Source organism: Tyto alba, unplaced genomic scaffold, assembly GCF_018691265.1.
Source record: "Tyto alba isolate M040663 unplaced genomic scaffold, T.alba_DEE_v4.0 Super-Scaffold_1000006, whole genome shotgun sequence".
Lineage (NCBI taxonomy): Eukaryota > Metazoa > Chordata > Aves > Strigiformes > Tytonidae > Tyto > Tyto alba.
Window position 1 is genome coordinate 7,427,493 of NW_024881272.1, and position 27,608 is coordinate 7,455,100.

Below are 27,608 nucleotides of genomic sequence, written 5' to 3' on the forward strand. Positions count from 1 at the left end.
GGGGGCCGTGGTGGGGACAGGGAGGGATGCAGGAGTACGGAGGGGAGTACCTGCATGGGATGCTTTCTCCTGCTGGGCAATGTGCATTGATGCCTAGTTCATTACTCTAAAAATAATTAATCAAGAAATCCTTAAAGAATGGCATTGATAAATCAGGTCCAATCTCCATGCCTGATAAATCTGAGAGGTTTCTCAGCTGGGGCTATGAAAGGGTGTAAATACCAGCCCCAGTAAGCAGTGTTGGATATGTTGTCTCTCTAAATGTGGTCAGTCAGTGGTACATTACTACACATCTTTAAATCTCCCTGTCTACTGTCACTTTCTGGTGGAAAACTGGAGTCAATACCTTTGATTTTTTTTAGGAAAAGTTAGTGTAGAGCTTGTGCTCTGGCTAAAATAAGCTTGCCAGAATTGGCCTTTTTGAAAAATAATTTTCATAACAAGTAGAGCAAGACATTCATGGTTTTCTCCAGGGGGGAAAGATGCCCAAATGGAAAAAAAATCAGATTAAAATATCAAGAGGAATACTCTGGTATATAAATAAGTGGCCCATCAGCTCTCAGAACAACACCTGGACTTCAGTGGAACATGTGAGCATTTGAAGGCTGAGATAGACTGTATCTGCCAGCCACAACGCCTGGCCCAGCCGGGGCTGTGAAACCCAGCCCTGTGGCTGCTGTGGCCAAGGTGAAAGAATCCTCGGAGAAGTCCCTCGCCAAGCCCCTCTGTTCCCCCTGTGTATCACCAGCCCCGCAGCCACAGCTCAGATGGGCACCCGCACTTTGGCTTGACCCTCTCTGTGGCCACCCCAAGGTTTGTCCAGAGGTGACAGGGACATGCCACCTACCTAGTCACCCACCCTGGGAGGGGGGGCAAAGGCTCCAAGGTTCACCCTCACTCACCTGTGCAAGTGGGGTGGAGCTGGACTGATCCTGGTGAGCTGTTGAACTCCTGCTGTGGCCAGATCCTGCGGACTTTTTCTCTGCATCCATCTGCTGGGGGTGGAACCAGCCCCTGGAGTAATTTTGGCGCTCCCCAGGAAGCGCTCTGCCTCCAGGCAGCTGTCGGCATCTCAGCTTTTCTCCTCCATACAGCAATAACTTATAGCTTTGCAAAATGCTCCACGGTTTCATGAAAGGCACCACCTAAATGCAAAATAATATAATTACTGTGAGCTCTAGTCCTGGAAGGGAGATTAAAGGATGACTGTCATTCCCTTTTTCAGTGCCTCTGCGCAAGTGCTCTGCTAACACTCTTCCTCCTTCCAGGAGATGAAAGGGTTTGCCTGCTCTTATTTTCTCCAGTCCAAATGATGTGTACCTGTGGTGGGAAGCAATCGCTTCCTACAACTGTGGTCCAGCTCATAAAACCTCAGATGTACTGATTATCTCAGAAACAAATATGAATAAAATTACAGTGGCATCATCTGATCAAGTTTTTAAATTCTCTTGCATTTAACAAGCTATGCATGGGATATCAGCATGATTTTTCTTCCTAGCTGTTGATGGAAGCCTTGTTAACCAGCTAGGACACAGACCATGGTGGTGGGGGATGTCACTGCTTGCCTTGTGCTGAGCTGCAGGGTGCTAGCAGCACCCACACCAAATGTGATGGGGGCTGGGAACCCTTCTCTTTTTGAAGCTGAAGTACCAGGTTAGGTGAAAGAAAGGGCAGTGGGGAGAAGAAGCAGGTGCTGGTGCTGGTGCTGGGAGCTGTGGGATGCACTGGGGAGATGTCATGACACCAATGGGACAAGCAGAGATGATGTCAGGGAAGGAAAGAAGAGGGTTTGCGGGGTGCTGGCAAGGCAGCCCCCTTCCCCCAGGTGCAGTCAATAAATGGACAGGGGCCAGGCTGTCACAGGGACTCTCTGGGGCTGGCTTACATCTGCAAAATGGGTTGAATGACCTTGTCATTATCAGACATGAGGTCACGGCCCATGTCTGTGCTACTGGGAGCACACTGGCATCTCCACTCTTCCCCGGGCAGATTGCAAGACATTATTGCTGGCCAGAGGATTGCAGGGGAAACTATGCCTGGCTGATATTTTTGAATTCCTCTGTTCTGCAGTTGTTCTCATGTGTGCAAACCCACCCTGGGGCCAAACCCCCAAACCCAACAGCATCTCTTCAAACAGGGACACCATGGGGCAGTCCTTTGCAGATCAGGGACATGAGTCCCATGTTTCCTTTCACACCAGCTTCCACCCTCCTCTGGTATTCGAACAATTATTTTACATATGCAAATCCAGTAACCACCCATGATACTTTCACCCCTCACCAGTTTACTTCAAAGAGCCAGAATTGTAGCCAGGGTTTCATGACATTGCTACTTCTGGACACCTTGGGGATGCCAACACTGAGGCCTGCTGGGTGAAGATCAAGTGAACCAGCACTGTGTCCTGCAGACCAAACATCATGACCATTATTCTTGCTTTGCTGGAGCAAATGCTCCACCTAGCAAGGACCAGTTTGCCAGCTCAGCCTGACTCCCATGACCCAGAGCTGACTGAAATGGTGGGAGGCAACAGCATCGATGCTGGGGGGTGCCTGCTCCCCAAGCACCATGCTTCTTCCATGGTCAAACTCTCTGTCCCTGTGTGGGTCAGTAGATGTTTGTTTTCCAGAAATCCCCCACCAATTGAAGGTGGACAAGCCAGGGGGGCCTGAGCTGACCTGTTACTCACAGCTGGTCCAGCTGTTTTAGGGCACGTGAGGTTGGGAAGCACAACTGAGCACCCAGCTCTGCCTGTTTCACATCAGCATTGCACAGAGTGTGGGGACCCATGTACTGATGCATTTGCTATGGTTTCTTTCAGAATACAGTCATCAGGATAAAAAAACAAAATTCCAGGACTTCTCAACCACCCATCAGTGGGTTGTTGTCACTGAAACTAATGGGAAGGAAGAACTGGATGGTTTTGATGCTGTGATGGTTGGTGTCAGTCATTGTATATATCCATATGTCCTGCTGGAGTCCATTCGAGGTAAAAGCTGTTTATAGAGTGCTGCTAGAGGCATATGTCTAGGAGCAGGGTTAACAAGCTGCATATGTACCAGATGGGGAAGTTATTTCCAGACTAATACCAGCCGAGCAGCTGTAAGGTGGGAAGCTGGGGAGGTGGCTGGCCCGTCTGCAGCCAGCCAGGGCTGCTGGTGCCTGGGACCCAGCCTACACCCCGCCAGAGGGGCTGAACCCAAATCCTTCAGCCTGTCTTTGGCTGGAAGCAAATGGAAGTTCGTTATGAAGCTGGGAAGACACTACCCTGCATGGTCTGGGGAAAAGCCAAGGAACAACCCAAATGCTCAGCCAGCACCATCCCCTTCCAACACCTTGGTGCTGCGTCCAACGCCGCGGGGCTACAGCCGGGCTACTGCGGCTGCACTTGGCTGTTGACACAAATGCCATGTGGCTCAAGATGGATGATTCACCACTATTGGATTATTCCTCCCTTATGCCTCACAAAACGAGGCTTGGACCTTTGAAAGTATATCACAGCTGTTTGTGCTTGTGTTTCTGGTTTTATTGGTGAAGCCCAGAACTGATGATATTCCTGGAGACCGTGTGGCTGTTACTGGGAGCCAAGGCAGGAGGCAGGCGATGCAGACCCATGGTCCCCAGATGGGTTATTACGCTGCTGGGCTCATTTTAAACCACAGCTGCTCACACGCTTCTCTAGAAAAGTCCACTTGTCTTGAAGGGGCAGCCGCAAAAAAAGAGACCGCTGTAGCTGCTTCCCTGCTTTCTCACCAGCTAAATCCCTGTCGCAGCCTGTTGTTGGAGATGTCAGCAAAATCCCACCCAGTGGGCAGGGCAGGGGGTACCATCTGGGTTTACTGTAAAAAGGCTGTTTGTAATCCCACTTTTTTTCCCTGTGCATCCCTGCCATTTGGCAGCAGCAGCATTGCTGTGTGAGTCCTGTGCGTGGCGTTGGGAAACAGGGCACCGGGAGATGGTTTCTGAGCTTGGGGTGTTTATCTGGGGGAGAGGAGGGCAGTGGGTTGTGATATGTTTCTGAGATGGTCCCATCACTGTGTGATGATGCATTTTGCAGGAGAGCTGTCAGGGAGGAGCACATGTTCCCAGCTCGCCTACTCTAGCCATCTTTAAACATCTGCCAAAAAATAATGTGGCTCTTTTGCAATATTGAGCAAAGAACAGCTCCCATTTCTGCTGTCTCAGCAGCAGAGAGACAATGTTTCAATAGTTTTTACAGGCCATTTACATGCTTTCCTGAAAACTTACATGTACTGAATTCATTAATTTCTTTACTGAAGCAACACCATGGCTCCTTTTTTTTCAAGGATTGATATGTTTCTCGTGAACCGTCCGAGCTTGGGCAAAGGCTACTCTGTAATGCAGTGGTCCTGAAGTAAGCAATGAAATAGACCCCTGAGCTCAGCCCTGGCTTCACCTACCTCTCCTGACCAAATATATATAATCTGCCATGTCATCACCACCAAAGTTTGGGTCCCAGCACCGTGAGATTTTAGGTTGTACCCAAAGTTGTGCTGAATATTGCAGTTCAAGGCTCCTGGAACTCTCGACACTCCTTCCATCTCTTCTCCTTGCAGATATTGAGAAGTTCAAAGGCCAATATTTCCACAAGACCCCCGAGGGATGCAAAGGGAAGACCATTTTGGCATTTGGTCTGGGTAATTTGGGGCTGAACACGGTGGTGGGGCTCTCCCCAGAGGCCAAGGAGAAGGTGGACCCTTCCAGAGCAGAGAGAATGGTCCCTGCTGGGCAGTCAGTCCTGGTGGTGCCTTTCCATATGCACTAAGGTCACCTCCTGGAGCTGACACTCTGTTTTGCAATGCTGCAATCTTTCAAAATGTCTTCAGGGAAAACAGAAACAGCGGTGATTATCAGAATTATTGTAAAACACAGAACATGAAAATGCTGGGATTTGTGTCCTGCAGACCAACACCATTTCAGGCCACATTTTTTCTTTAGATAAGAGGATAAATATTTTTATTATGCATTTGCTACCATTAATTTTGTTGTGGTTTGTGATCAACATCTTACAAGCAGGTGATTTCATCATGAAGACTATGGCTCAGTCCCACACTACAGGTACTCCTGAGCACTGGGGACAGAGGAGTTGATCCCTGTGAAGATAGGACAGGAGAGAAGTTTTGTTTTCAGTCCTGACCAACCCATTATTTACTCTCTGGACACTAATCCTTCCAGACAAAAATATTTTTGTTGTTGTGTTGTGGAATTTATTACATATTTTGCAACCTGAACAAAACCAAGAATGTCCTTCAGCAAGAGTTATCAAATGGGGCTATCAGGAGGAAGCACTGGAGAGCCAGTATTGCTTTAGAAAAGGCATATATGGGGTGGCTGGTCTTAGAATTTGCCTGTCCCAGGTCTGATTCAGATAAAGATATTCATTAGGAGCAGCTACTGCAGATTATTCCACATGTCACAGCTCCTATTCACAGATACACGTTGTATGGATTAAACTGCAGATCCCTGGATCTTTCTTTTCCACCCCCCAAGGTCAATGTGTCCCTTCTCCTTCGAGTCAGGGGGGACAAAAGGGGCAGAGCTTGGCTCACAAGCTCCCCCAACAGCATCACGTCTCCTTGCTGCACCTCTCTGTGCTGTTGTTTCTCCCCATGTCACCCACCCTCTCAATCCATCAGTCCATTTCCTTATTTGTAGTCTGGCTGCCTTGGCCACGGTGGTCCAACCTCTCCCAACCCTGATCTCACCAGCTGGGTAAAGCTCTCAGAGAAATTAATCCAAGACTCCAACCCCTGCAGAATAATTTTCACATTAAAAAATAATTTCCAGAATATAAAGAGGAAACACCAGCCTGTGGGGCTAGTCCTCAATGGTGCTGGGCAGCCCCAAGGCCTCAGGACTACCTGCAAGTGCTCAGCAGATTCTGAGGCCAATTAGCAAGTCAAGGCATGAGCCAGTCAGAGCTCCTCTATTAATTTAGTCTGGAAAGTTCACGTTTAAACTGATGGAGAGGTAGCGCTGCAAAATCCCCTCAATTATCTCTGTCAGCTAACAGCTTGACTCTGCTGTAAAGATAAGAGAAAACTTGACAGCCACTCCAAAAGCAAGCATCAAGTTGTGTGGGAGGTGCTGGAGTCTCCATCATCAGAGGTTTTTAAAACAAGTGAAGGAAACACGGTGATAAAGGTCAGTTAGAGCTGCTTTTGGAAGAGGAGATGGGTCAGATGTTCCTGACGTCCCTTCTCATCCTGTTTCCTAGGGTCGGGTGAAGCTGTGGGATGTGAAAGATCTGCCAGCTGATGTGATCTAATGTGGCTCCACAGTGCCTGTGCTGGCTCCTCAGCAAGGTGCTTCTGAGTGGTCTGAGAGTAGCACCTTGCTTAGTGTTGGGGGTTTTGTCCTCTGAAAAGCCCCTAATTTCTGGGAATAAATGCACAAAAGTGCTCCTAGGTGGGAGGCTGGGGTGGTACCAGTGCACATCTCTGCCCGAATTAGGAGTGCTGCTGTGTCGCTGCGCTGGGGGACAGGAATGTCAGCCATGGGCACACGTCTGCTGGAGAGGGTCTCAAAGAGGTGGCAGGAATTGAAAGCATTCAAACTGCCTGGTCTGCGAGCTTGGTCAATATTTACAGAAAGGGGTCAGCTGCACTGACTGAATTTCTGAAATCACTCGAAGGCTGATGAATGACTTCACCTGGTGGTGGTGGTGGTAGGAAGGCGTCTTCTGGTCGGGCTGTGCATGCCTTAACCTTGTGCTCTCCAGATGGCTCTTCCTTATGATTATTTGCTTACAAGTTACCTTAACTGTAACTCCTGTTTGTTCTGACAGTCTCTTCAGTAGTTATGTTTTATTACACGTGAAACGACAGAGGCAGACCCCTTAACGCTGAGGTTTGGCTCAGAAGAGCCGAGGAGGGTCTAAAGCCCTGTCTAGCGCTGCATGTTTTTTGGATGCATCTCCCACAGCACTTGGGAAGCATATGTGTTTTTCTGGTTTGAGTCCTGCTGCAGAGACATGGTGAGTAAGGGAGGGCATCTGTGTCTGTCACAGTTGTTCCTGTGAAGATTTTTGAGCAGCTGTCTGGGGAAGCTCTTAAATGTACATTTTAAAACCTCCAAACCCAAGAAGCTAAAAGCTGCACTTCTCCAGGCTTTATTGACATAATAGGTTTAATAAGGGCAGCAGCTTCTTCTTCATAAATTCTGCAGATCACGTGCCTGGAAAACATGGTGACTGATTATTAAATCAGGTTAAACTTTGCCAGGTATATTGGAGTAAAACATTTGTGCCCTTCATGCAGAGACCTCCTTGCCTAACAAGCAAATCCCTTTCCCATAGTAGCTGGTACAGCCCATGTCTGCACCAGCACATCCTTTGGGTCTCCTTAATAGTGAAGCCTCTTGAGAGGTTTCAGGAAGAGTTCAAGATATTAAACATATCTAGTTCTGATTAAAAACACATAAGAGTGTCCTGTCCGTATTTGTCACTGGCAGTGTCCTCTCTGTGCTGGGAATAGTAAAGTAAATAGGAAAACAGCCCCTGCTTCTTGGGGTAGAGGTTTTGTCTTTTTTTTTTTTTAAGCAGGAAATTGCCTTTTGGTCTCAGGGCCAAAGTGTAAGCAATTTTTTCAGGGTCAAAATCCAGGTTGTAAGAAATGGGGAGAAAAATACCTTTTTCCACTAGCAGCTGCTGCAGCCTTTGTTCACCTCACGGACCGTCGTATCCCACAGCCTCGTGGGAGGCAACAGCCACGTTTGGGGCAGTCTCACCTCCATGTGCAGTAAAGAAATAGTGCTTAAAGTCTTCTGGTCAGTAACGGGAGGCAGTGATAGTATTGGAGAGGGAAAAATTAAATGTTTCACTGATGAGTCAAGACCCCACATCCTGTCAGCTCCTGAGTGTCTGTGGCAGCAGTGGCTGCTTGATGGTGAGCACCCTGCTTTGCTTAGAGACTCTCTTAACAAGAAACTCCACACTTTTTTTTTTTTTTTCTCTTTGTCTCTTATCCCCCTTCACAAGGTCACATTCCAAAAGCTTCTGACACAAGCCTAGAAAACAGTAAAGCAGGCTGTGCTGAGACCTGTTTGTACATAGATTTGCCCCTCCTTTGCTAAAGTGTTATTTTAAACAGAGATGATAAAACCAGTGCTGGAGTTTTGCAGAGAAGGTACCTTTCCCATCTGACTAAGACTAAATGGATACATTAAGTTTCTCCTTCCTTCTACTTCAAGGATAAAAAGCCCATTGCAGAGCCCAGGCTTGTACCACAGTGCCAGGGAGCTTTGCTCCTTGAGGGGAGAAGGGGCTCACCGGCAGGCAGGCGTGTGAGCATCCTGCTCCTGGTCCTCATCCTGAGCCACCACTGGTTATTTATTGCTCCTGGTCTCCCTGTGGTCCCCTGTGACTGATACACCCCCGACATCTAACAGGGCTTGTGCCCCAGTGTGTGAGGACATGGACAAACCCAACTGTTTGGTGTCCCAGGCTGGGGAGAGAGAAGGTGGTAAAACAGTTCCCCAAATTATGTGCCCTCACTTGGACTCACTCCATCCCTTGGGGAAAGCCCATTTTCCCCAGCAGTTTGTGTGTGCAATGGTGAAGGGGTGATGGCAGGGTCCCCCCTTTGCTCCCTGACAGGGTGGCAGCAGGTCCTGCTTGCTCAGAAATGGGCACAGGGACCTCTGTGGCTGTGTCTGCTCTCATCTTTGCAACAAAATTCAGCAGGACTGGCCCAAGGGTACCAAGCGATGCTCTGCCTGAACGCCAGGCCATGAAGGCTTTTTCCAGCCCTGAGAACATATGAAAACCCACTGATGTGTTGTCTATTCTCTTCTCTGCTCCTCACAGACTGTCCCTGGAGGGAAGCTGAAGAGATGGGTCCCAGGATGCTGTCCCCTGCCCTGACAGCAGAAGAGGTGAGTAAAGCAACCAGAAGGCCCCTGTGTATTCCCAAGGGCTTTTCAGCACCCTGGGCATGCATGTACATGTGCATAATTATAGTAATTACCTTCCTGCTATCGCACTGTCCATCTCCACTAATACTTTGTTCTACATACCTGGTCCAGACCATCGAAGAGGTATTTGTGGAGGGGAACACCACAGACCTGAGGCAAATCACAGGAAAGTGAGTTTTAATCCCAGGGAACTGAGGTTTTGGAGGTGTTTCTACCCTAGACTCATGCAGTACCACTCACTGCATCTTGTCCTGCACCTCCAGACCTGATTCCCCATCAGGGATGGCCAGAGCCACCACAGCTGTAAGCAGCTGCAGTAAAGGCATCTGGCTCCATTTCTATGCCAGTAGCTCATCTACGCCAAAATACAACTTGTTCTTTTAAAAAGCTTTCCTGAACTGCCCTCCCAAAAGAACTAACACCACTCCTGGGAAGCTGCCAGTGTCCCTCTAACCATGAGTCACTTGGATGCCTGCTGGGAAACTCAGAAAATATGCAGGAGCATATAAAGAACAATTTGCCTTTGTGGATTCCCTACACTTTTTTGCTGAGTGCTGGCAAGCATCTTTGCAGGTGCCTGATTTTGTGCATCTGGAGAAGAGTCCAGAGGGAGGGAGGACTGAGAGATGTAGCCTGTGCAAACCCCAACAGTGTCAACGATGTGCAAGGCTTGTTGCCCATTTACCTCAGTAACCATGTCCCATTGGCCTGGGAGAGCAAAATCTGAACGTTTCTTCATGCTGCTGACAGTGGTCTGAAACCTAAATTCAAATGAATGACTTTGATTTCACTGGCTCAGCCCCTGCAAGAGCATCACTCTCGGCCACTGCTCACCCAGCTGTGCTAGAGTGTGGCTGGCACAGCCAGCCCCAGACTGGGCATGTGTTCCCTCGGGCAAACCCAGGAGCCAGGCATCGGGCAGAAACAGCAGGAGATCCTGGGGCAGGGAAGCCCAAGGAGGCCGATGTCTCTCTGCAGGTGCTGCACATGGGTGACAGCCCAGGCTGCCGCACCCCAGCACAGGGGCAGTGAGTCCCTCCACAAACCAAGCATGTTTTGTTCAAGTGCCTGGGGCTGCCACAAAGCTCAGAAGACTTTTTTCTATGACTATTTACCTTCCTTGACACCAATGTGCATCTTATTTCCACTTCTAGTTTCAACTGCCAGTTACAGGCCCGTCTCGTGCCTCTGCAGATCTGCGCGCAGGCTCTGAGAAGATGTCTCTGCTGGATGGAGCTGCTTTATTTACCACCCTCTGTTCTGCAGACCTCAGATGGGTTTTTCTCCCCCTCCCTTGCAGCCTCCTCGGTTATTCAAACTGCTTGAAGAGCTGACACAAAACCTGGACCCATCGCTTCGGGAGCGCCTTTGTCAGTGGCAAGGTGATGCCTTGATGGGGCCAGCAGCTTTTACCGCGTCCCCTGTGCTCATGCTGCAGAGCCTCAGTGAGTTATCTGCTGTCACCCCCATAGCACAAATGTCACTATGTTTTTTTCTAACCACTGATTTTCCTAAAGACCCAGTGGTCTATCAACTGTTTCTCCATGGCCTCTGTGTCCAGCTGTATTCATTTCCAGAGATTTCATAGTTTCTCACCAGTCACCCCTAAATATATTGAATAGCTGGGGGCAAAACCCCATCCAAAGCCACCTTGTCATCTTAATTTCCATGATCATTTACCCATGGGAGACACCTGGATGGGTGCTATGTCCTGCACTGATATTTCAGCTAACATTTCCACTTTCCTTGTGCTTAGGACCTTGGTGCACTGGTGTTTGTGGCCATATCATGCCCTCCCAATTTGAACGGGGAGCCTCCTGCCTGCCACCAGCATCTGTACGTGTGGCCGATGGCACGATGCAGCCTCTGCGCTCCGTGATCGGTGACTGCAAAACCAGCTCTCTTTTTCAGAAGGTGGCCTGGGTGCAAAGTCCTGCCAAAACCCTGCTATCTGTTGGCCACTTCAGCTCCCTTTTGGAAGGAAGCCATGAGGCAAGTGAAAACATTCCACAGCTGGAGTCATCCCTCCTCCACACAGGTCCTCCTTGAACAATCATGGGACACATCTGGGCCACTCCGGTCTCTCCCACCCACCCGATCCCCTTTAGGGATCATCAGCCGGGCCGTCCAGCTCACTTCACATGACAGCAGGAGAGCCCAGCCACTCCTCCCACTGTAAACCCCGGTTGTGCAACCACCGTGGGAGTGGGGTGGCCGTGCCGGGGCGGGGAGGACCTGCCTGCCCTCCCCTGCCTCAGCCAAAGTGCCACGTCTCGCCTATAAATCAGGAGCAAGAGGGGCTGTCCCCGTGGCGGCAGCGAGACGGAGCACAGGCGGCTGAGGCTGGAAGGTAAGTGTCCTCGGGGGGCTGCAAAGCTTTTCCATCCCTCTCTGCCCCACTCAAGCACCCCACGGCTTGAAAATTCTGAGGCTAGCTGTTACAGATACTCGCAGTGTGGAAACTGTGGCAGAAACAGGCATGGGGTAGCAGAGTGGTTCCTGGATGTTATTTCTAGCTTCTCTGCAAAAGGGTAGGGAATTAAATAGCATAGGTAGCTGGGAGATGTTTGTGATATAAGTTAAGTCCCACAATGCAACCCCCCCCCCCCAAAAAAAACAGTTAATGATGAGCAGCTTATGCTAGCACTTTCTTCATTTAAAAAGGAAAAAGTCCAGTTTTCATTCCAACCTTGGAAAGCAGAGTATTCATTAAGTGCTGCCTTCCTACTGAAAGATTAAATTGTTCATGGGGAATTTGGTGTTCTTCAGAAAATACTGTGTCCAACCCCATTTTTGTACAGAAGACTTCTTTTTTTTTGCTGAGGAACACAACATCCTCTGTGTCCAGTGGAAGATGAAAGCCGTTCTCCGGGCAGAGGAGCCGGTGCCGCCTGGCCACAGCACCGTCCCGGTACGCTGGGTTAATAACTCAGCGGAACAGGGTGCTCCCCACCAGCACTGGGGTTAAACTGGGGGTTGCAGCAGCACCCCGAGGGTCCCCACACTGGCAATGTCCAGCCCAAACCACAGCTGCTGGCCATCATCCCTTGTTTCATTGACCAGCGCTGTCAAGAAGGGTTTGGGTTCATCATCCCCACGGCAGTCCTGGGAGCCTCGGTAGGGCTGGATGTCAACACGGGGGCTGCTGCCTTTCAAGCACAAGGCTGGAGCCGTTTGCAGCCCCGCAACAGCCAGGCCAGCTGGCCCAGACCTCCCCAACAGGGTGGCTTTGGGAGACAGAGACAAAAACATCCTTAAAGCCGAGGTGTGCTACACCCACAGCCCCTCCGTCAGCCTTGGTGGCTGCATCTAAGTCGCAGTGTCTTCCCTGGGGACGGGGGACAGGACCCGGTCAATGATGCAGAGACTGAATAGTCCCAGTGCACATTTTGTTTTCTTTCTGAGAAAGGCAGGGGCAGATATCCAAAGATAAAATGCAAATATTTGCAAGACTGATAAGGAAGGATCGTTTAAACAGCCTGTAAATAAAAATTGGCAGTGAGTTTTGGCTTAACTACATACTTTCAAAGTGAGTTTCCAGGGCAACTGCAGGGTTTGGCAGCAGCCTGGTGAACGTACTGTAAAAGTGGATGAATTTATTAAAAAAAAAAAAAAAAAAAAAAAAAAAAAGAAGTTAAAAAATAGAGAAAATGAGGTTTTAAAGACATTTAATCCAACTTGTAAACGAAGAGCTCAGAATGCCAATAAAGGGAATGCGGAGTGGGGTGGTATATAGAGAAATCCCCTACAGAGGGTATGCCGGCAGCTGCTCCCTGAGAGGGTGGTGACTGTCCGGGGGGTTTCTCCCAGGTTAAGCCCCGTTTGCAGCCCTGGTGCCCGGCGGAGACGGCAAGGATGAGAGTGGCGGTGGTGGGCGCGGGCGTCAGCGGGCTGACAGCCACCAAGTGCTGCCTGGATGAAGGGCTGGAGCCCACCTACTTCGAGCAGAGCCGGGATATCGGGGGGCTCTGGCGCTACACGGTGAGCCAGCAGTGCCCGTGCCCCCTTCCCGTGGGAGCTGCAGCTTTGCAGGCTGGGGAGCGGGTCAAGCCGGGCTCCAGCGGGTGGGGAAGAAGTGCGAGAGCTTGCTGGGTGCCCACCTCTCCCCCAGACCATGGGGAGGGGTTCAGGGGGACAGTCCTCACTTTGGGGTGCAGGGCTGATGCACCCCGGGGTGTCATAATAGGAGCACATCGAGGCCAATCGGCCAAGCCTCTACCCGTCAGTCATCAGCAATACCTCGAAGGAGATGTCAGCGTTCTCCGACTTCCCCTACCCCGAGGACTTCCCGGTGTTCCTGCCCAATGCCCAGCTTCTGAGCTACCTCCATCACTATGCTGAGCGCTTCGGCCTCCGGGAGCACATCAAATTCGGGGTAAGTGATGGGTGCCCTGGCCCTGCCCTGCTCCCCGCATATGCCAGGCGCCGGTGGTGACTCTGCTCTGATTCCCTGTTTCAGACCACCGTCGTCAGCATCCGGAAACGCCCCGACTTTGCCACCACAGGCCAGTGGGACGTGGTCACGGAGGTGGAGGGGAAGCAGACGTCGCACGTCTTCGATGCCATTATGGTTTGCAGTGGCAATTTCTCCGAGCCGTCCCTCCCTCTGCACTGTTTTCCCGGTACGGTACGCGGCTGCCCGCGGTTACCTGCTTCCAGGGGCTGGAGGGAGAAGGATTAGCGATTCCTCGGGGAAAATGCTTCCTTCTTTTTCTTGCTTCTGCTTTTCAAACCTCCTGGCATGAACAGCAATACGCCCTCATTCCTCAGCAGGTGCTGGTCATTTCAGAGGAAACTTCCAAGGTGGGATGGTTTAGCCTCAGAGAAACTGCACAGTATGTGAGATGGGACAAGGTCCTGTCAGTGAAGCTCCATCATCTCTGACAGGGCTGTATTCACCATTGCTGTGATAAATCTCCCTGGTCATCAGCACAGAGAGGGTTGTCTTGTCACCAGTGTTATCAAGTGCTTCTGAAGCAGCTCATAGGACAGGAGAAGAGGTTTACTGGCTTTTCTGAACCTTTGTGTCCCCATCTTGTAAAAGCTGAATCCCGAGACTGTGCCAGAACACCTCTTGCACAGAACTGTCTTTTAAGTCCCACCCAGCACACGTGTCCCTGCTCACTGCTGTGCAGGGATGAATGAGACCCCATTTTGGAGAGGAAGCACCAATTCTCTGCGTATAGGATGGAGGGCTGGACCTCCCCAAGTCCCCAGTGGCCAGCAAATGCACTTCCTTGCTCTTGCCATCTGGATTGTTTCTATGCCAGTTCTCCTAACAAAAACACAAATGCTCAAGTAATTAAACGCTTTGTTTCTTTTTCCCCAAGGCATCGAGAGGTTTCAGGGCCAGTACTTTCACAGCCGGCAGTACAAGCATCCCGACGTGTTTCAGGGGAAGCGCGTCCTCGTGGTCGGTATGGGCAATTCGGGAGTGGACATCGCGGTGGAAGCCAGCCGTGTAGCTGCAAAGGTACCACCACCCAGCCACCCCAGGGGTGCAATAGCTCAGTTTGCAATCTCTGCAGGGAGAGCAAGCTGGGTATACCCTGCATGATGTCCAAATGGTATTTCTGAACCTGTTTTTTTTGATTGGAAACCTACTCTGAAAACAAGCTGCTTGTTCTCTCTTGTTTCACCTCTATCTCCAGCTTCTAGGAGGTCTTACAGAGGTCTTAAAGATGCTGTTGCTGCTTTTTCATTGCATAGCTGTCTGCACTGTGCCCCTCTGGCATTACTTTATAAAGACAAAGCAGCAAATTCATCACCTGAATCGTTGATTCTCTCCTAGGTGACTGTTTGCACCAGCCGAGGTGCCTGGGTGCTCAGCCGTGTGTTTGACCATGGCTACCCATGGGACATGGTTTTCAATACTCGCCTTATGAGCCTGATCAGAAACAGTCTCCCTGGGCCCCTTTCATGGGGGTTGATTAACTACAGCGTGAACCAGCGGTTCAATCACGAAAACTATGGCCTTCAACCAGAGAAAAGGTACTTCTTGGTGGCTCCCATCCCAGGTGGTGTCACAGGGCTTGTGCTGTGGGCAGGGAGATCTCCAGCAACCAGTATCAACCAATGCAGCAACCAACACCCAGACTGGGATGATCTTCAGTGGGGATTTTGTAGCCCAGCAGGACAAAATAAGCTGTGCTGCAAGATGGAGCACACTGGAAAAGCCCAGGAAGGACCAGAAGAGTTTCCCTCATGAGGCTCCCTGGGAAAAGATGAGGAGGGAGGATTAGAGCATGGGTCAGCTCTGAAAAGAGGTGGTTTAAAGAGTAATTGAGTGAATGGAGGAAGAATGCATATGTCCAAGAGTCACTCAGGCTGTGGGACAGGGTGACATTGGTGTAACGTTGAAACATGTCAGTATTTGGAGAAGAGGGAGTCAGAGCTGTTTGCTCAGAGCAAGTGACATCAGGAGGTGGTATGGCTGGAGGGCCCGGGGAGGGAGCAGGGACACTGGCAGGGGCTGGTTGTGGTCTGCAATGCTCAGAGCCCCCTCGGCTCTTCCACAGTTGCCTGGTGCGTGAACCCGTGCTGAACGATGACCTTCCGAGCTACATCCTGACGGGGAGGATCACCATCAAGCCGGGCGTGAAGGAGTTCAAGGACAACTCGGTTGTTTTCCACAATTGCCCTGAGGAGGAGCCCATAGATATTGTCATCTTCTGCACAGGCTACAATGTCTCCTTCCCATTCCTAGAAGAAGCAGTCATCAAGGTGGAAAACAAGCACGCATCCCTCTACAAATATGTGTTCCCAACCAACCTGCAGAAGCCTACCCTGGCAGTCCTTGGGCTGATCAAGCCATTAGGAGCCATCATGCCCGTGACAGAGATGCAAGCACGTTGGGTGACCCGTGTCTTCAAAGGTAGGAGAGCTAACGTGACCTCTCCTGTGTACCAAAACGGAGTTCAGACTGGACAGGTCTTGTCCCCACCAAAAGGGATTTCAGTCCTTGGAAAACCCCAGAGCTAAGAAGCTCAATTCAAAATGGTCAAAGTAGCATTTCTAGGGCTCAGACTTCCCAAGTTATTTCACTTCAGTTGAGCTACAGCAACATGAGTGTGTGCTTGGTCCAAGCTACATGCAAGTTCATGACATCTACCTTAAATCACTTTTTTTTCTCCCATTAAGCCAATGCTTTTAAGCTAAAGCTTTGTACCCCGCCTGCTGCAAGCCAAGAGCATGCGCTCCGTTCCTTACTGTGAATCAGCTCATGTGCAATCCTGCACCTGAGCCTGAAAACCACAGTCTAAACTAGGTTGTTAAGACAGTATCTTCTCTCTAAAATATTTTATAAGTCAGAGCACAGAGATGGATATGTAAACCTGGATGAATAAATAAGAGTTGTCTTAAAGATACTGTGATGGATCCATCCTGGCAGAATTTGCTACTCTTTAAGAGACAGGCTGGTCTGTCCACTATGACTCCAGAGAAGGGTCCCATTGCCCCACAAAAGAGGAATTTTTTGTAATTATTGGGGTGAGGAAAGAAACCTACTGTATGTGGGTATTTTAATAATAATAACAACAACAACAACAACAACAACAGCAACAACAACAACAACAGCAACAACAACAACAACAACAACAACAACAACAACAACAACAATAATAATAATAATAATAATAATAATAATAATAATAATAATAATAATAATAATAATAATCTCTCACTGGTCTGGTGTGGAGGGCTGCATCAAGGCTCCTCCACAGAGCTGGGGAAGCTCTGGGGTTTCTCGTTGGGATGATCCTCTCTGGGGCTTGCACAGCTCATCTCACCCCACATCATCGGCCTGTGCCCTGACAGCACAAATCTGTAAGAGCAGGAAAAAGTGTAGGTGACTTTATACCACCATGGAGGGCTGGTCTCTGGCAGAATTGCCACTGCCAAGCTTCCCATATTTTGCATTGCTGAATGAGTTCCCAAGTTCCATCAGGAGTTGAACTCTGCAGGACACTCTCCTCTCTTCTAGGCTTGTGTTGGTTGCCTCCTCAGTCTGTCATGGAGAAGGAAGTAAATGAGAAGAAGAAAAACCAAGTGCGAAGGTAAGCCCCGGAGCCCTGAAGGTTTTTTGGTGGGCTAAAAAGCTCCTGGAGTTTGGGGGGGTGGGGGGGCAGCAACACAGCTCACACTCTGCGGCTGCTCCTGCTCATATCATGGAGGTGAGTGGGGGATGCCCAGATCCAGTCACCTCCTTATTCACTTGCACTGAGCCAACATAACATTTGATTTGATGCTGATATTTTGCCTGTTGATGTCAGGAAGAAATTAATTCAGGGTAGTCAAAACTAAAGCTTTTTTGGTAGTTGGGGAAGTGTGCCAGGGTCCCCAGAAACTGAGAGATAAAATGGCAGGGAAATTAATGGTAATAAATGCAGAGTAATTCAGCAGGGGGAAAAAAAAAAACAACCCAAGGTATACACACAAATCGTCTCACCTCTCAGCATGGAGATCTGACTCACTGTGAATAGGTGTCTAAGTCCACCAGCATGCAGCTCACAGGCAGGCAAAAGATCACATCAAAGGCTAAGAAATATTAGGAAATGAATGAGATAAAACCAGGAAACTAGGCAGTATGTTAATCCACAGTTCACCTAGATTGCTACAGTAGAAAAGGTATAGAAGAGTGAAAGAGAATTGCACAGAACAGTTGCTGTACAATAAAAGGCTAAACACAGTTGGCTTTTTTTCAGCCAACCAAAGGTGAGACATGAAGCTGTGAATTCTGCAGAGAAGGTGAACTGAAAGCAGTTCCCCAATTCACCATGCATTTTTGCAGTACTCGGCAGAAATGAATGAGTGCTGCCTTTTTCATGATGCATGTGACTTCTCTGCAGAGAGGAAAGGGAAACTAGTTTTTAAAAACAAACCAAACCAAACCAATCCAAAACTGATTTGACAAAGTCTTTTAGAAAAGGTCCATCAAAGTGAAGAGAGGGGGTCCAGGTACAACTTGCGGGTGATCAAATGAAGGACCAACTGATGCACGTGAGGAAAGTGTGTACCAGAACCAACATCACTTCAAATGTGCTGGGTCACAGGCAGGATTTGGGCCCGGACAGACCCTGGTTCCCACTGCACGTACGCCCAGTCCTTTCCTAAGAGGAACCCAGTTGCATTCAGATGCAATAACAACGCAGATGAGGAGGATCTGACTTACAGTTCCTCTCAGCCCCACTGACGCCAATCCTTCTCCCACCTCTTCTTCTTCTCCAATCCATGAAGGTTCGGTCTGTCCTTTGACGAAGTCCTCAAAACTGATTGCCTGGTCTACATGGATGAGCTCGCCTCCTTCATCGGCGCCAAGCCCAGCGTGCTGGGGCTGCTCTGCAGAGACCCCCAGCTAGCTCTCACCATCTTCTTCGGCCCCTGCACCCCCTACCAGTACCGGCTGGGGGGCCCCGGGAGCTGGAAGGGAGCACGCCAGGCCATCCTCACCCAATGGGACCGGACCCTGAAGCCCACAAGAACACGAGTCCCTGCCCGCTCTTCTAGCCCCTGTCTTTCTCTCCTGACTGTGGTGGGGGTTATCCTGCTCCTGGCTGCCCTGATTTTTGGTTTCCAGTAGATTTTAGAGCCTGCTTAGGTTTTTTTTTTTTTTTTTTTTCTTGTCCTTAGGGATGCTATCTCAGGTCAGACAGTTCCGCAGAGTGTCACGGGACAGGGGGAAAGGGATTTCAGCAGATCGCAAGAACTTTAACCAGCAGCACAAAGCTTTCTCTGCTCCAGCTCACCACCAAGCACAGCTTTGCAGACCTGATTAGCTGGGGATGGCAGCCTCCCCGCAGCATTTCTTGCCCCTCTGCTGCTCTCCAGCCTGCTGCCGTGAGCAGAGCACAGCTGTGTGGCATGGCCGTGCCTGGACCACGCTGGCCAGGATGCAGTGAGGACAAGACTCGAAAAATGGCTTTGGGTGTCACAGATGGAAAGGAGCATTGGTGCCCAGTTCTGCCCCAAATAACCCAGGAACTGGGGTCTTTGGTCCAGCAAGGGGTTATCTGAGCTGGGTGATGCAGGTCAGGTTATCTCTTCTTCCAACGTTAAACCCTATGACCCAAAAATCCCAGTTTGAGTTGAACTGGCGGATCTTTCGAGCACAAGGGCCCTGGCTGCGGTGGTTTGTTACCCCTGAGACTGGGGCTGGTACCCCGTGGGGCTGAGCACTCCCAGCTTGGCTCCTCTGCAGACAATCCTGGGGTTTCCTTTTGTGCATAGAGAGGCTTTCAATCAATAAAATCTCATCAGCTGTGGCAGGAGCATGCTGCAGACTGCTGCCTTGTCTCCTCGTGTGCATGGGAAGAGCTGGGGGGGGTCCCTCATCTGGGCTGGGGTTGTGCCACCAGGTGCCATGGGCAACCCGCAAGCCTGGGGCTGCAAGGGCTTTCATCGACCACCAAAAATTAGGCTGCACTGTGCACCACGTCCCCCATCCATGCCGTCTGCTGGCATGTGGGCGGAGAGAGTGTGTCTCACTGACTTCCCAGGGATGTCAAGTGAATGCCTGTCCAGCGCAGGCAGCACACGGGGGGGACAGATCAGGACAACCCCAAGCTGCTGTCAGGGCCAGGGCAGCAGCGAGCTGCAGTGTGGGAGACCTTGCAAGTGAAGCTCCCTTGGGGTTATGGTCCGGATTTCCACCCAGCACCACTGCAGGGAGGATGAGAACTTTCTGCCAGCACATTTAAGCACAGCAGAGCAGGGGAACGTGGGTGTAAAGGTCGGTGGTGCAAGAGCCGTGGCGAGCTGCCCGGACTTCAGCCTTTCCTTTAAATCTGTGGCTAGAGAAACTGGAAGCAAAGTTCGGCCGAAGCCTGAGCAGCGAAGGCACAGTTCTGCCTCTCAAGGTTTGCTCCTCGCTTCTCTCCAGCTGGGTTTTGCAGGCTTTAAAAGCGGGCAGCCAGCTCTCCAGGGTTTTGGTGTTTGCCGCCGGCTTCACCTCGCTGCTGGTTGGGGGGAGAGGGGGTGTCACGGGGACCCTCCGGAGCAAAGCTGTCTGTAGGCAGCACTGGAAAAGAGGGGTGACTTTAGTGGTCCAGGCATGTCGCTACCCTTTCCCGAAGCCGAGGGAGACTGGAAACAGGGGGTGGGCAAGTTTTGATTTGTCCTGTCCTGTTCCTGCAGATGAAGGAGTGGCTTAGGCTGTGCTTGTGGATGCAGAGGGATTTTTTGTAACTCCCTCATTTTTTTTCCCTGGCTTTCTGCAGTTTCCTCCGGTTCCTGCTTACAATAACTTACATTTTGACACAAAACAGGTAGAAAAAAATGTTAGAAATGATTCTTTCTTCAGACTATGCAGTAGCAGTGTTTGTTATCTAATCAAAGTTCATGTGGGTTTATTTTTTCCCTAGTTTCTTTGTTTTCCAGTCAAGCTCAGTGTGGCTCAGTTTACACACCCCAAGCTGTGAATTCCTCCCATTTATACCCTGCGTTTCCTGGGTTTCTTACCTTTTATATATTCTATAATCCCAGCTGCACTTTCGCGGTGCTAACTTCTGAATCGCTGCACTGTACTCCTGCTCAGTCAGGCATCACTTTTTTTTAAAAAAACCTTTATGTTTTTGAGAGAGTGCCCTTTAATAGGAAATTTGAAAGGAAATTTGAAAGGAAAGCATGAAAACAAGCCAGTTTAGCTGAAATTGTTTCTTGAAAAGGTTTCAGGAGGATCGCTTTGTGCATGCAGAAGCAGATAGCTGGGATCCCCTTCCCCTTTTTTGCATGTCCTGGTTTTGCCAGGATAGGGAATAAATAGAAGCAACATTGCAGTGAGGTCTAAAAGTGCTTCCTCTTCCCCTGCCTGCAGGAGGGGAATCGCTGGGCCCTCAGTGTGGGTTTAGCACAGCAGGAAGAGTAATGAGCTGTCTGTTACGCTCGAGTCAGGAGCTGGCAACAGCTTTTTTCAAGGACAGTTTTCCTCCGTGGACACCTTCAACCAGAGAAGACCAGGGGTGTTTTTCTGGGGCTGAGAAGAAGGGACTGGTGTTTTGGCTAATCCCTGGGCTATTTTATTTCCAGTTGCTTGCACGCTGGCCCGTGGCCTGCTGCAGGACAGCATGGTGCGGCGTGTGGCCGTTATCGGGGCCGGTGCCGGTGGGTTGGCCTCTGTCAAGTGCTGCCTGGATGAGGGGCTGGAGCCCACCTGCTTCGAAAGGAGTGAGGACATCGGGGGGCTCTGGCGCTACACGGTCAGTGGGCTCTACCTGCATGGGGAGAATTGTCCCTGGGTTTTTCCCCTCCCTCAGATGCCCTTTGCCTGCAGCAAAGAGGAGAGGGTGGCCATGCCCTCAGGGACTGTCCCTGTGCCAGGCTTGGGGCTCTCCCTGACCTCAATGTGGAGAAGATGGAGAGAGCAGAAGCCACGGTCACCAGGTGCTAATCCTGGTTTATTCCTTGTACCCGAATACAAGGAGGAAAAATACTCACATGCTCTGGGGGGAGAAAGTCCTTCCCCACACACCTGTAAATGGCACTGCTGGCTTCATACAGGACTCCACGGACAGTGGGAGGGTCAGCGTGTACCGTTCGGTCATCACCAACACCTCCAAGGAGATGTCCTGCTTCAGCGACTTCCCCTGCCCGGAGGATTTTCCCAGTTTCCTACCCCACAGCCTCCTCCTGGAGTACTTTCGGATGTACGCCCGGCACTTCAACCTCCTGCGGCACATACGCTTCAAGGTGAGCAGGGTCCCCCGATGCCATCAGTGGCTGCAAGTACCAGGGCATCACCCAGGTGGGATGGGACAATGCTGGGTGCGATCTCACAAGGACCACGTGCCTTTCGCATCCTGAACGCAGCCTTTTTGGCTCCGTGTTTTAAATTAGGCTGCTCGAACACGGGCTGCCTGGTGCATCTCCCCTCTCAATGCCGTCACCAGGGGAAAGGTGCAGGGTGGGATTTAACAGCTTCAGTGGTGAACATGCAGCTCCCCAGCGACCCAGCCTGCCTCTGGCAGCCCCAGGCCTTTGCAGGCAGGTCCTCTCCAAAATGCGGCGCAGTCCCAGACTGCTCTTTTATTGGGCTTTGGTGCAAGACAACAGCTCTCAGCGTGAAGAAGCACCCGGATTTTACCACCTCGGGCCAGTGGGAAGTGGTCACTGAGACCGACGGTGTTCAGGAGTCACACATCTTCGATGCTGTCATGGTTTGCACCGGCCACTACCAGGAGCCCTACCTACCATTGGCTTCTTTCCCAGGTAAGTCCTGCCTTGGCAGCAAGGTGGGCTGGGGCTGCCCCCCAGGGTTCCATGGGTTCCATGAGGCACCCATGGGTGCCTCAGCTGCATTTTCTTCTGCAAGCCTGCCTGCTTCACGAAACCCCTGCCTTGGGGAAGGTGGGACTCTCACCCCACGGGAATGGCAGAGGGCATTGCTGGGAATGGGAAAAACACCTCGTAAAGATGCAGCCAGGCTCTTGCATGAGAATTTGCAAAGCAGGACCAAGCTGAGGAGGTGCAGGAGGGTGGCATCACCCAGGGAACCAAGACCTCCATGGGATTCTCAGCTGCAAGCAGAGGTGGGAGGTGGAGGGTTGGGGGTCGCAAGAGGGTCTGCGCACGAGGCTGGGGCGAGCAAATGTATCTGGCAGTAGGAGAAGCTCCCTCCTCTCTGCCTAGGTATCAACACTCGTTTCAAAGGCCAGTACCTCCACAGCCGGGAATACAAAGACGTGGAGGCTTTCCGGGGCAAGCGGGTCCTCGTGGTCGGCATTGGCAACACCGGTGGCGACCTCTCCGTGGAGCTGAGCCGCGTGGCTGCGAAGGTACAGCTCCACAGCCATGCTGAGCCCGGCCAGGGACCACGAGAGCTGGTGGCCTGGGGTATGCGCAGGAAGCTTTGCCTCACTGGCTTTCTCAATAAATAGCACCTCAAATTGAGGGCAATTGAAGAATCTCTGCAATTCCTGGAGAGTTTGGGCCACCTGAGGAGTGGCCATTCAGCAGCTGTGGGAACTTTGCAGAAGTCACCACGGTTCATCTGGATGCTGTCTCCTTCCCTCGGGATAACCCTCTCGGCTCCCAAGTGCAGGAGATGGGATTTGCCGTTCAGGAAGGGCAAAATTGGCAGCAAGATGTTTGAGCAGGAGGCTGAGACCTGCCTTCTCCCCCCAGGTGTTCCTCAGTGCCAGGAGCAGCACGTGGGTGTTCAGCCGGGTCTCGGACCATGGCTTCCCCTTGGACATGGTCCGCACCACTCGCTTCAACCACTTTCTGGATTGGCTTCTCCCATCAGCCCTCATGAAGAGGATCGGGTTTTGGAAGTGCAATTCGTGGTTTAATCACGTGAACTATGGCTTGGCTTCCATCAAAAGGTGTTTTTTCTGACTATTTGGCTGGTTGTTCAGGGGGTTTTAATGGCATGAAATGCTCTATTTTTAATTTCAGGTGATATTTGTGGAATAGCAAACCACTGGAGGGGAGCTCTTGCCACAAAAGACATTTCAGGTCCCTCCCAGATGCTAACATTTCTGTCCTCTTTTCTACCTGCAAGCTCCAGCTTTAAGATAATCGTCAATGAAGAGCTGCCATTTTGCCTCCTCTCTGGGACCATTGTGTTGAAGCCAAATGTGAAGGAGTTCACCGAAAGCTCTGCTGTTTTTGAAGATGGGACAACCGAAGAAAACATCGACGTGGTGCTCTTCGCCACAGGCTACATCTTCTCATTTCCCTTCCTTGAAGACTCAGTTCGCAGCCTCTTTGACGATAACCGTTCCCTCTATAAACGTATCTTCCCTCCCCAGCTGGAAAAGCCGACACTGGCCATTATTGGCTTAGTCCAGCTGACTGGCTCTGTGATGGTGGGAGCAGAAATGCAGGCTCGCTGGGTGACAGGGATCTTTGCAGGTGGGAGACAGGGTGCAAGGGTGGGGGGATCTGCTGGGGTGGGAAGTTTGGGGCGGCCTGACCTGCCGTCCACAGAGCCTAGGGCATATTTTGGCTCCTGACGCAGTAGCTGTGGTGGCTGTGGGCATTAGTAGCATCATAGCCTCTGTCCCTCAACTGCATCCCCATATCCCTGCTACCCCATGCACACTGCCATAACTAGCAAACCTGAACGCTCTCAGTAAAGGGGCTGGCAGCACAGGAAGGGGGTGAGATTTTCAGCTTAAGGTTCTGCTGGAGGTGTCTGGTTTCTCTGTTCTCAGGCTGGAACAAGCTCCCTCCCACCAGCAGGATGATGGCTGATGTTTTGAAGAAAAAGCCGCCGGTCAAAAGGTGCATGATGCTCCTGTGCTCTGGGTGTGATTGGCACCATGTACCAGGATAACCCCAGGGAAAGGGGGGCCCTATGGCAGTCATGGGAGGGACTCGCCTAGGACACTCAACTGTTCTTGGATGCATTTATTCCCTCACCACTCTTAGTGAGGTGGGGAAATGCTGTTGTGGCTGCTTTACAGATGACTGACCAAGACACCAAGGGCATAACGCTCTGGAGCAGCTTATGGCAAAACCCAGGACGTGCAGGTCGCCTCCGCCAGGCCTCCAAGCAATGTCCTTATTCCCAGCGTGTCAAGATGGAGGTTTGGTTTCCTCCAGACTAAGGGTGCCATCTCGTGGCTTCTCCCTCCCAAATCCAGGCAGTGGGGAGCATTAGGGTCAGGGCGAAGCTCCATCCAGAGACCCCACTGGAACCAGGCGATGTGGGTAGGGGACAGTTTGGTGGCAGTTTTTGACCAAGCAAGATGAGTATTAGACAAGTCTTGAACTTTTCCATTGTGTACGTGGGAGCTAACATCCTGGCCTTGTTGGCACTGGGATTTTACAGGAGGTTGAGACGTTTCCTCAAGGCTGTGGGACAGCTGATGGTGGGCATGCTGCCTTGCAGCAGCTTTTAGGAGCAAGGAGGGGACCTCGGGCCAGGTGGGGTGCAGGCTGGGTTAGATCTGCCAGCAAGGCAGAGCTGGCTGATAGGACACGAAAATCTGGGACAAAACAGAGCCACAGAGTTTGTCACCGGGAGCCACAGTGACTGCAGACGCAATGCTGTTACACAGAAATATGGGAGTCTGAGGTGCAGTGGAGACAAACCCGAGGCTGTACCAAATTTACTGAAGCAGATTCAGCACAAATCCTGCTGCCTGCGAGAGAGATGAGACCTCAAGCAGAAAAATCCTGGAGGTCCTTCCCAGCATGGGAAGTTTCCTACACCTCCCAGTTTTTCCCAGTCCCCTTGGCAGTCTTATCTGTGAATGTTTACTCCTTTACCTCTCAAAGTCAGCCAGATCCACACCTGTGAACCTCAGGGAAGGACATAGCGTGGGTATTTGAGCATTACAAAAATGTTAGTATTCTGCTAGATCTGTTTTTGAGGCCACAACTAGGTTGCAGACAAAACAAGCTTCTGCCTATTCCCTGCCCCAAGTAACTGCTGGGGACCAACCCCACAGAGGCTCTTTCAGTGCCTTTAGGTTTTTCTGGGGCTGAGGGAGCTCGGTGCCAGAGACCGGAGCTCAGCTGATGTCTGAGCCTAGAGCCTTTGCTTTCCGTGGAGCTTGGAACAGAGGTGGGATGATGCTGTTTGATTTTGTCTCTTTTATGTCCCATTGAAGGAATCCATCCGAGAGGGAGAACCTGAAGATGAGTTTTATCAGCTACACTGATGAAATTGCTTCGTGTGCTGGCGTGAAGCCCAACGTGCTGAAGCTGTTCCTGACGGACCCCCGGCTGGCCCTGGCCATCTTCTTTGGTCCCTGCACACCTTACCAGTACCGACTGGTGGGACGGGGGAAGTGGAGCGGGGCCAGAGAGGCCATCCTGACGCAGTGGCAGCGGACATTGAAGCCCTTGAGAACTCGGGTGGTGGATGACTCCTCCGATGGCTGGCACTGGATGTTCTTCCTGGCTCTGCCACTGGTTCTCACGGCAGGCTTCCTCCTTTCTAAATACCCCCGGCCAGGCTGGAGCCCCCAGGCAGGTCTCCACTTGTAGAAGAAACCTGGTGAGACCCAATTCCACATGAGCTGGGGACGGTGCGAAGCTGTGCTGCTGCCAGGTGTCCAGCCTCCTTCTCCACACGTTTCACGCCCACCAAGGGCCATATGGAACATTTACCCCAAACCTGCCCGCGTTGCACCAGCACCAGGCTGGATCTCCAGAGGGCTTTTGGGAAGAGCCATTCTGGGATGGGCTGGTGTGCACAGGGCCAGCCTTCCTCCCCCTCTGCTCTCCCCGAGCTTCCCCCATAAAATTTCAGGAAGACCCACAACAGGTTGAGATTTTCTGAAACACTGACCGCAGAGATCTTTGTATGTGTCTGGTAACTTTTGGGACTTGAAGTAGAGAGCCACAAATAAACCTCACGGATTTGGCCTTCCCTGATGGCTTTATGAATAGTTTGTTATCAGGGAGGGGGGGGTTCCAGTGCTGCGAGCTGTGGCAGAGAGGAGAGCCCTGCCCTAAGAAATAACGCACGCAGCGACAAATCCCAGTGAGCGACCGTCCCCGCCATCGCCTGAGCAGCCCGAGGATTGCACGGAACCCACGAGGGGAAGGCAGAGCCTCCCCACGTACCCGCGGGTGCCTTCACCCGGGGATTTTGCCGCAAAACCCAGCCGGCCGCGGCCTCGGCGGACTGGGCCCCGCCCGCCACCCCCGCGCCGCCAGGGGGCGCGCCGGAGCAACCGGCGCCGCGCGCCCGCCCGACTGCGGCACGGCGGGGCCACGTGAGCGGCTGCGCTGTGGCCGGGGCGGGGGGGGGGGGGGAGGGGGGGGGGAGCGGGGGCGGGGCCGGCGGTGCGGGTGCGCGCGCGCGCGGCGCGGTGAGGTCAGACGTCGTTGGCGCCGGCTTGGCCGCCCGCCATCTTGGCCCCCTCGCTGGAAGCGGCGGAGGCGGTCGGCGCCGGGAGCGGCAGCGGCCTCGCCGTAGTCCGTGGAGCCCCCGGGGCGGCGGCGGCGGCGGGGGGGGGGGGGAAGGAAAGGAAGGGAAAGGAGTAGAAGCCGTGAGCGCCGGCCCGCCGCGCTGCGAGCCAGGTAAGCGGGCGGCGGCGATCTTCCGCTGCGGCGTCCCGTGGGGCCGGCGCCGGGAGGGAGCGGGCGAGCGGCCTGCGCCGCATGGCCCCGGGCGGGGGCGGCTTCCGCCCGGCCTGGCGGCGGCGGCGGCGGGGAAGCGGGGAACGAGGGCAGCCCCCGGGGGGGCCGGCACCCCGCCGCCCGCCGCGGAGGGAGGGCGGCGCGGCGCTTGGGCCCGCGGCGGGAGGGCGAGCGGGCCGGGCTCCCCCCCGCACCGCACCGCATCGCCGCCCGGGGCCGGCCGCGCTCCGCGCCGGGCCTCTCCCCGGGGGCGGCTGCAGCGGGGGCGGCTGCGGGCCGCGCTGGCGGGTGCGCTGCTTTCTTCTCCCGCTCCCCCTGCTGCCCCCCCCCCCCCCCCCCCCCCCCCCCCCCCCCCCCCCCCCCCCGCTCCCTTTCTCCCCCTCCTCCCCCTCCCACCTTTCTTTTTTAGCGGTTCCAGGTCTCTCTCTCTCTTTCTCGGGAGATTACTCGGGAAACGTGCTGTCCCCTTCGTGCGTTGGCGCTCACTTTGTGGCTGTGATTCTTAAGAAGCGCGGGGGGGAGGGGAGCCTTTTCTTACGGGATGCTGGAGGCACATGCAAGGCACGGCGCTTTGGTTTGTTGACTCTGAAATATTCACCCACCGTTCTTGAGTTGTACAGTAAAAGGCTGTTCTTGCGTTGTTT

The 27,608-nt window shown here is 52.1% G+C and overlaps 3 protein-coding genes across 23 annotated transcripts in view; all 3 read left to right on the forward strand.

Moving 5' to 3' along the window:
• Window positions 1-11,152: 11,152 nt before the first annotated feature.
• On the forward strand, window positions 11,153-19,213 carry LOC104364873 (dimethylaniline monooxygenase [N-oxide-forming] 1). Of its 2 annotated transcripts, XM_032998700.2 has the most exons (9): window positions 11,153-11,281; window positions 12,742-12,912; window positions 13,118-13,306; window positions 13,391-13,553; window positions 14,262-14,404; window positions 14,723-14,922; window positions 15,450-15,805; window positions 16,913-16,985; window positions 18,166-19,213. In XM_032998700.2, the coding sequence occupies exons 2-9, from the start codon at window positions 12,787-12,789 to the stop codon at window positions 18,506-18,508; spliced, it is 1,593 nt and encodes a 530-aa protein (XP_032854591.1). In that variant the 5' UTR covers window positions 11,153-11,281; window positions 12,742-12,786; the 3' UTR covers window positions 18,509-19,213. The 2 variants fall into 2 exon arrangements, with proteins under 2 accessions (XP_032854591.1, XP_032854592.1); XM_032998701.2 differs by lacking the exon at window positions 11,153-11,281 and having other exon boundaries at window positions 12,864-12,912; window positions 13,158-13,306.
• Window positions 19,214-19,584: 371 nt separating this feature from the next.
• On the forward strand, window positions 19,585-26,250 carry LOC104360900 (dimethylaniline monooxygenase [N-oxide-forming] 4-like). Of its 4 annotated transcripts, XM_009966932.3 has the most exons (9): window positions 19,585-19,784; window positions 20,953-21,122; window positions 21,424-21,612; window positions 21,969-22,131; window positions 22,552-22,697; window positions 23,047-23,246; window positions 23,426-23,778; window positions 24,081-24,150; window positions 25,485-26,250. In XM_009966932.3, the coding sequence occupies exons 2-9, from the start codon at window positions 20,991-20,993 to the stop codon at window positions 25,861-25,863; spliced, it is 1,632 nt and encodes a 543-aa protein (XP_009965234.3). In that variant the 5' UTR covers window positions 19,585-19,784; window positions 20,953-20,990; the 3' UTR covers window positions 25,864-26,250. The 4 variants fall into 4 exon arrangements, with proteins under 4 accessions (XP_009965234.3, XP_032854582.2, XP_032854584.2 ...); XM_032998691.2 differs by having other exon boundaries at window positions 20,953-22,131; XM_032998693.2 differs by lacking the exons at window positions 19,585-19,784; window positions 21,969-22,131; window positions 22,552-22,697 and having other exon boundaries at window positions 20,737-21,122.
• A 469-nt stretch (window positions 26,251-26,719) lies between these two features.
• PRRC2C (proline rich coiled-coil 2C) overlaps window positions 26,720-27,608 on the forward strand; it is a 75,172-nt gene continuing 74,283 nt past the window's right edge. For all 17 annotated transcript variants that reach the window (XM_032998611.2, XM_032998624.2, XM_032998617.2 and 14 more), the window contains exon 1: window positions 26,720-26,904. The gene's annotated coding sequence lies outside the window, so the exon portion shown is untranslated. The remainder of the gene's footprint in view (window positions 26,905-27,608) is intronic.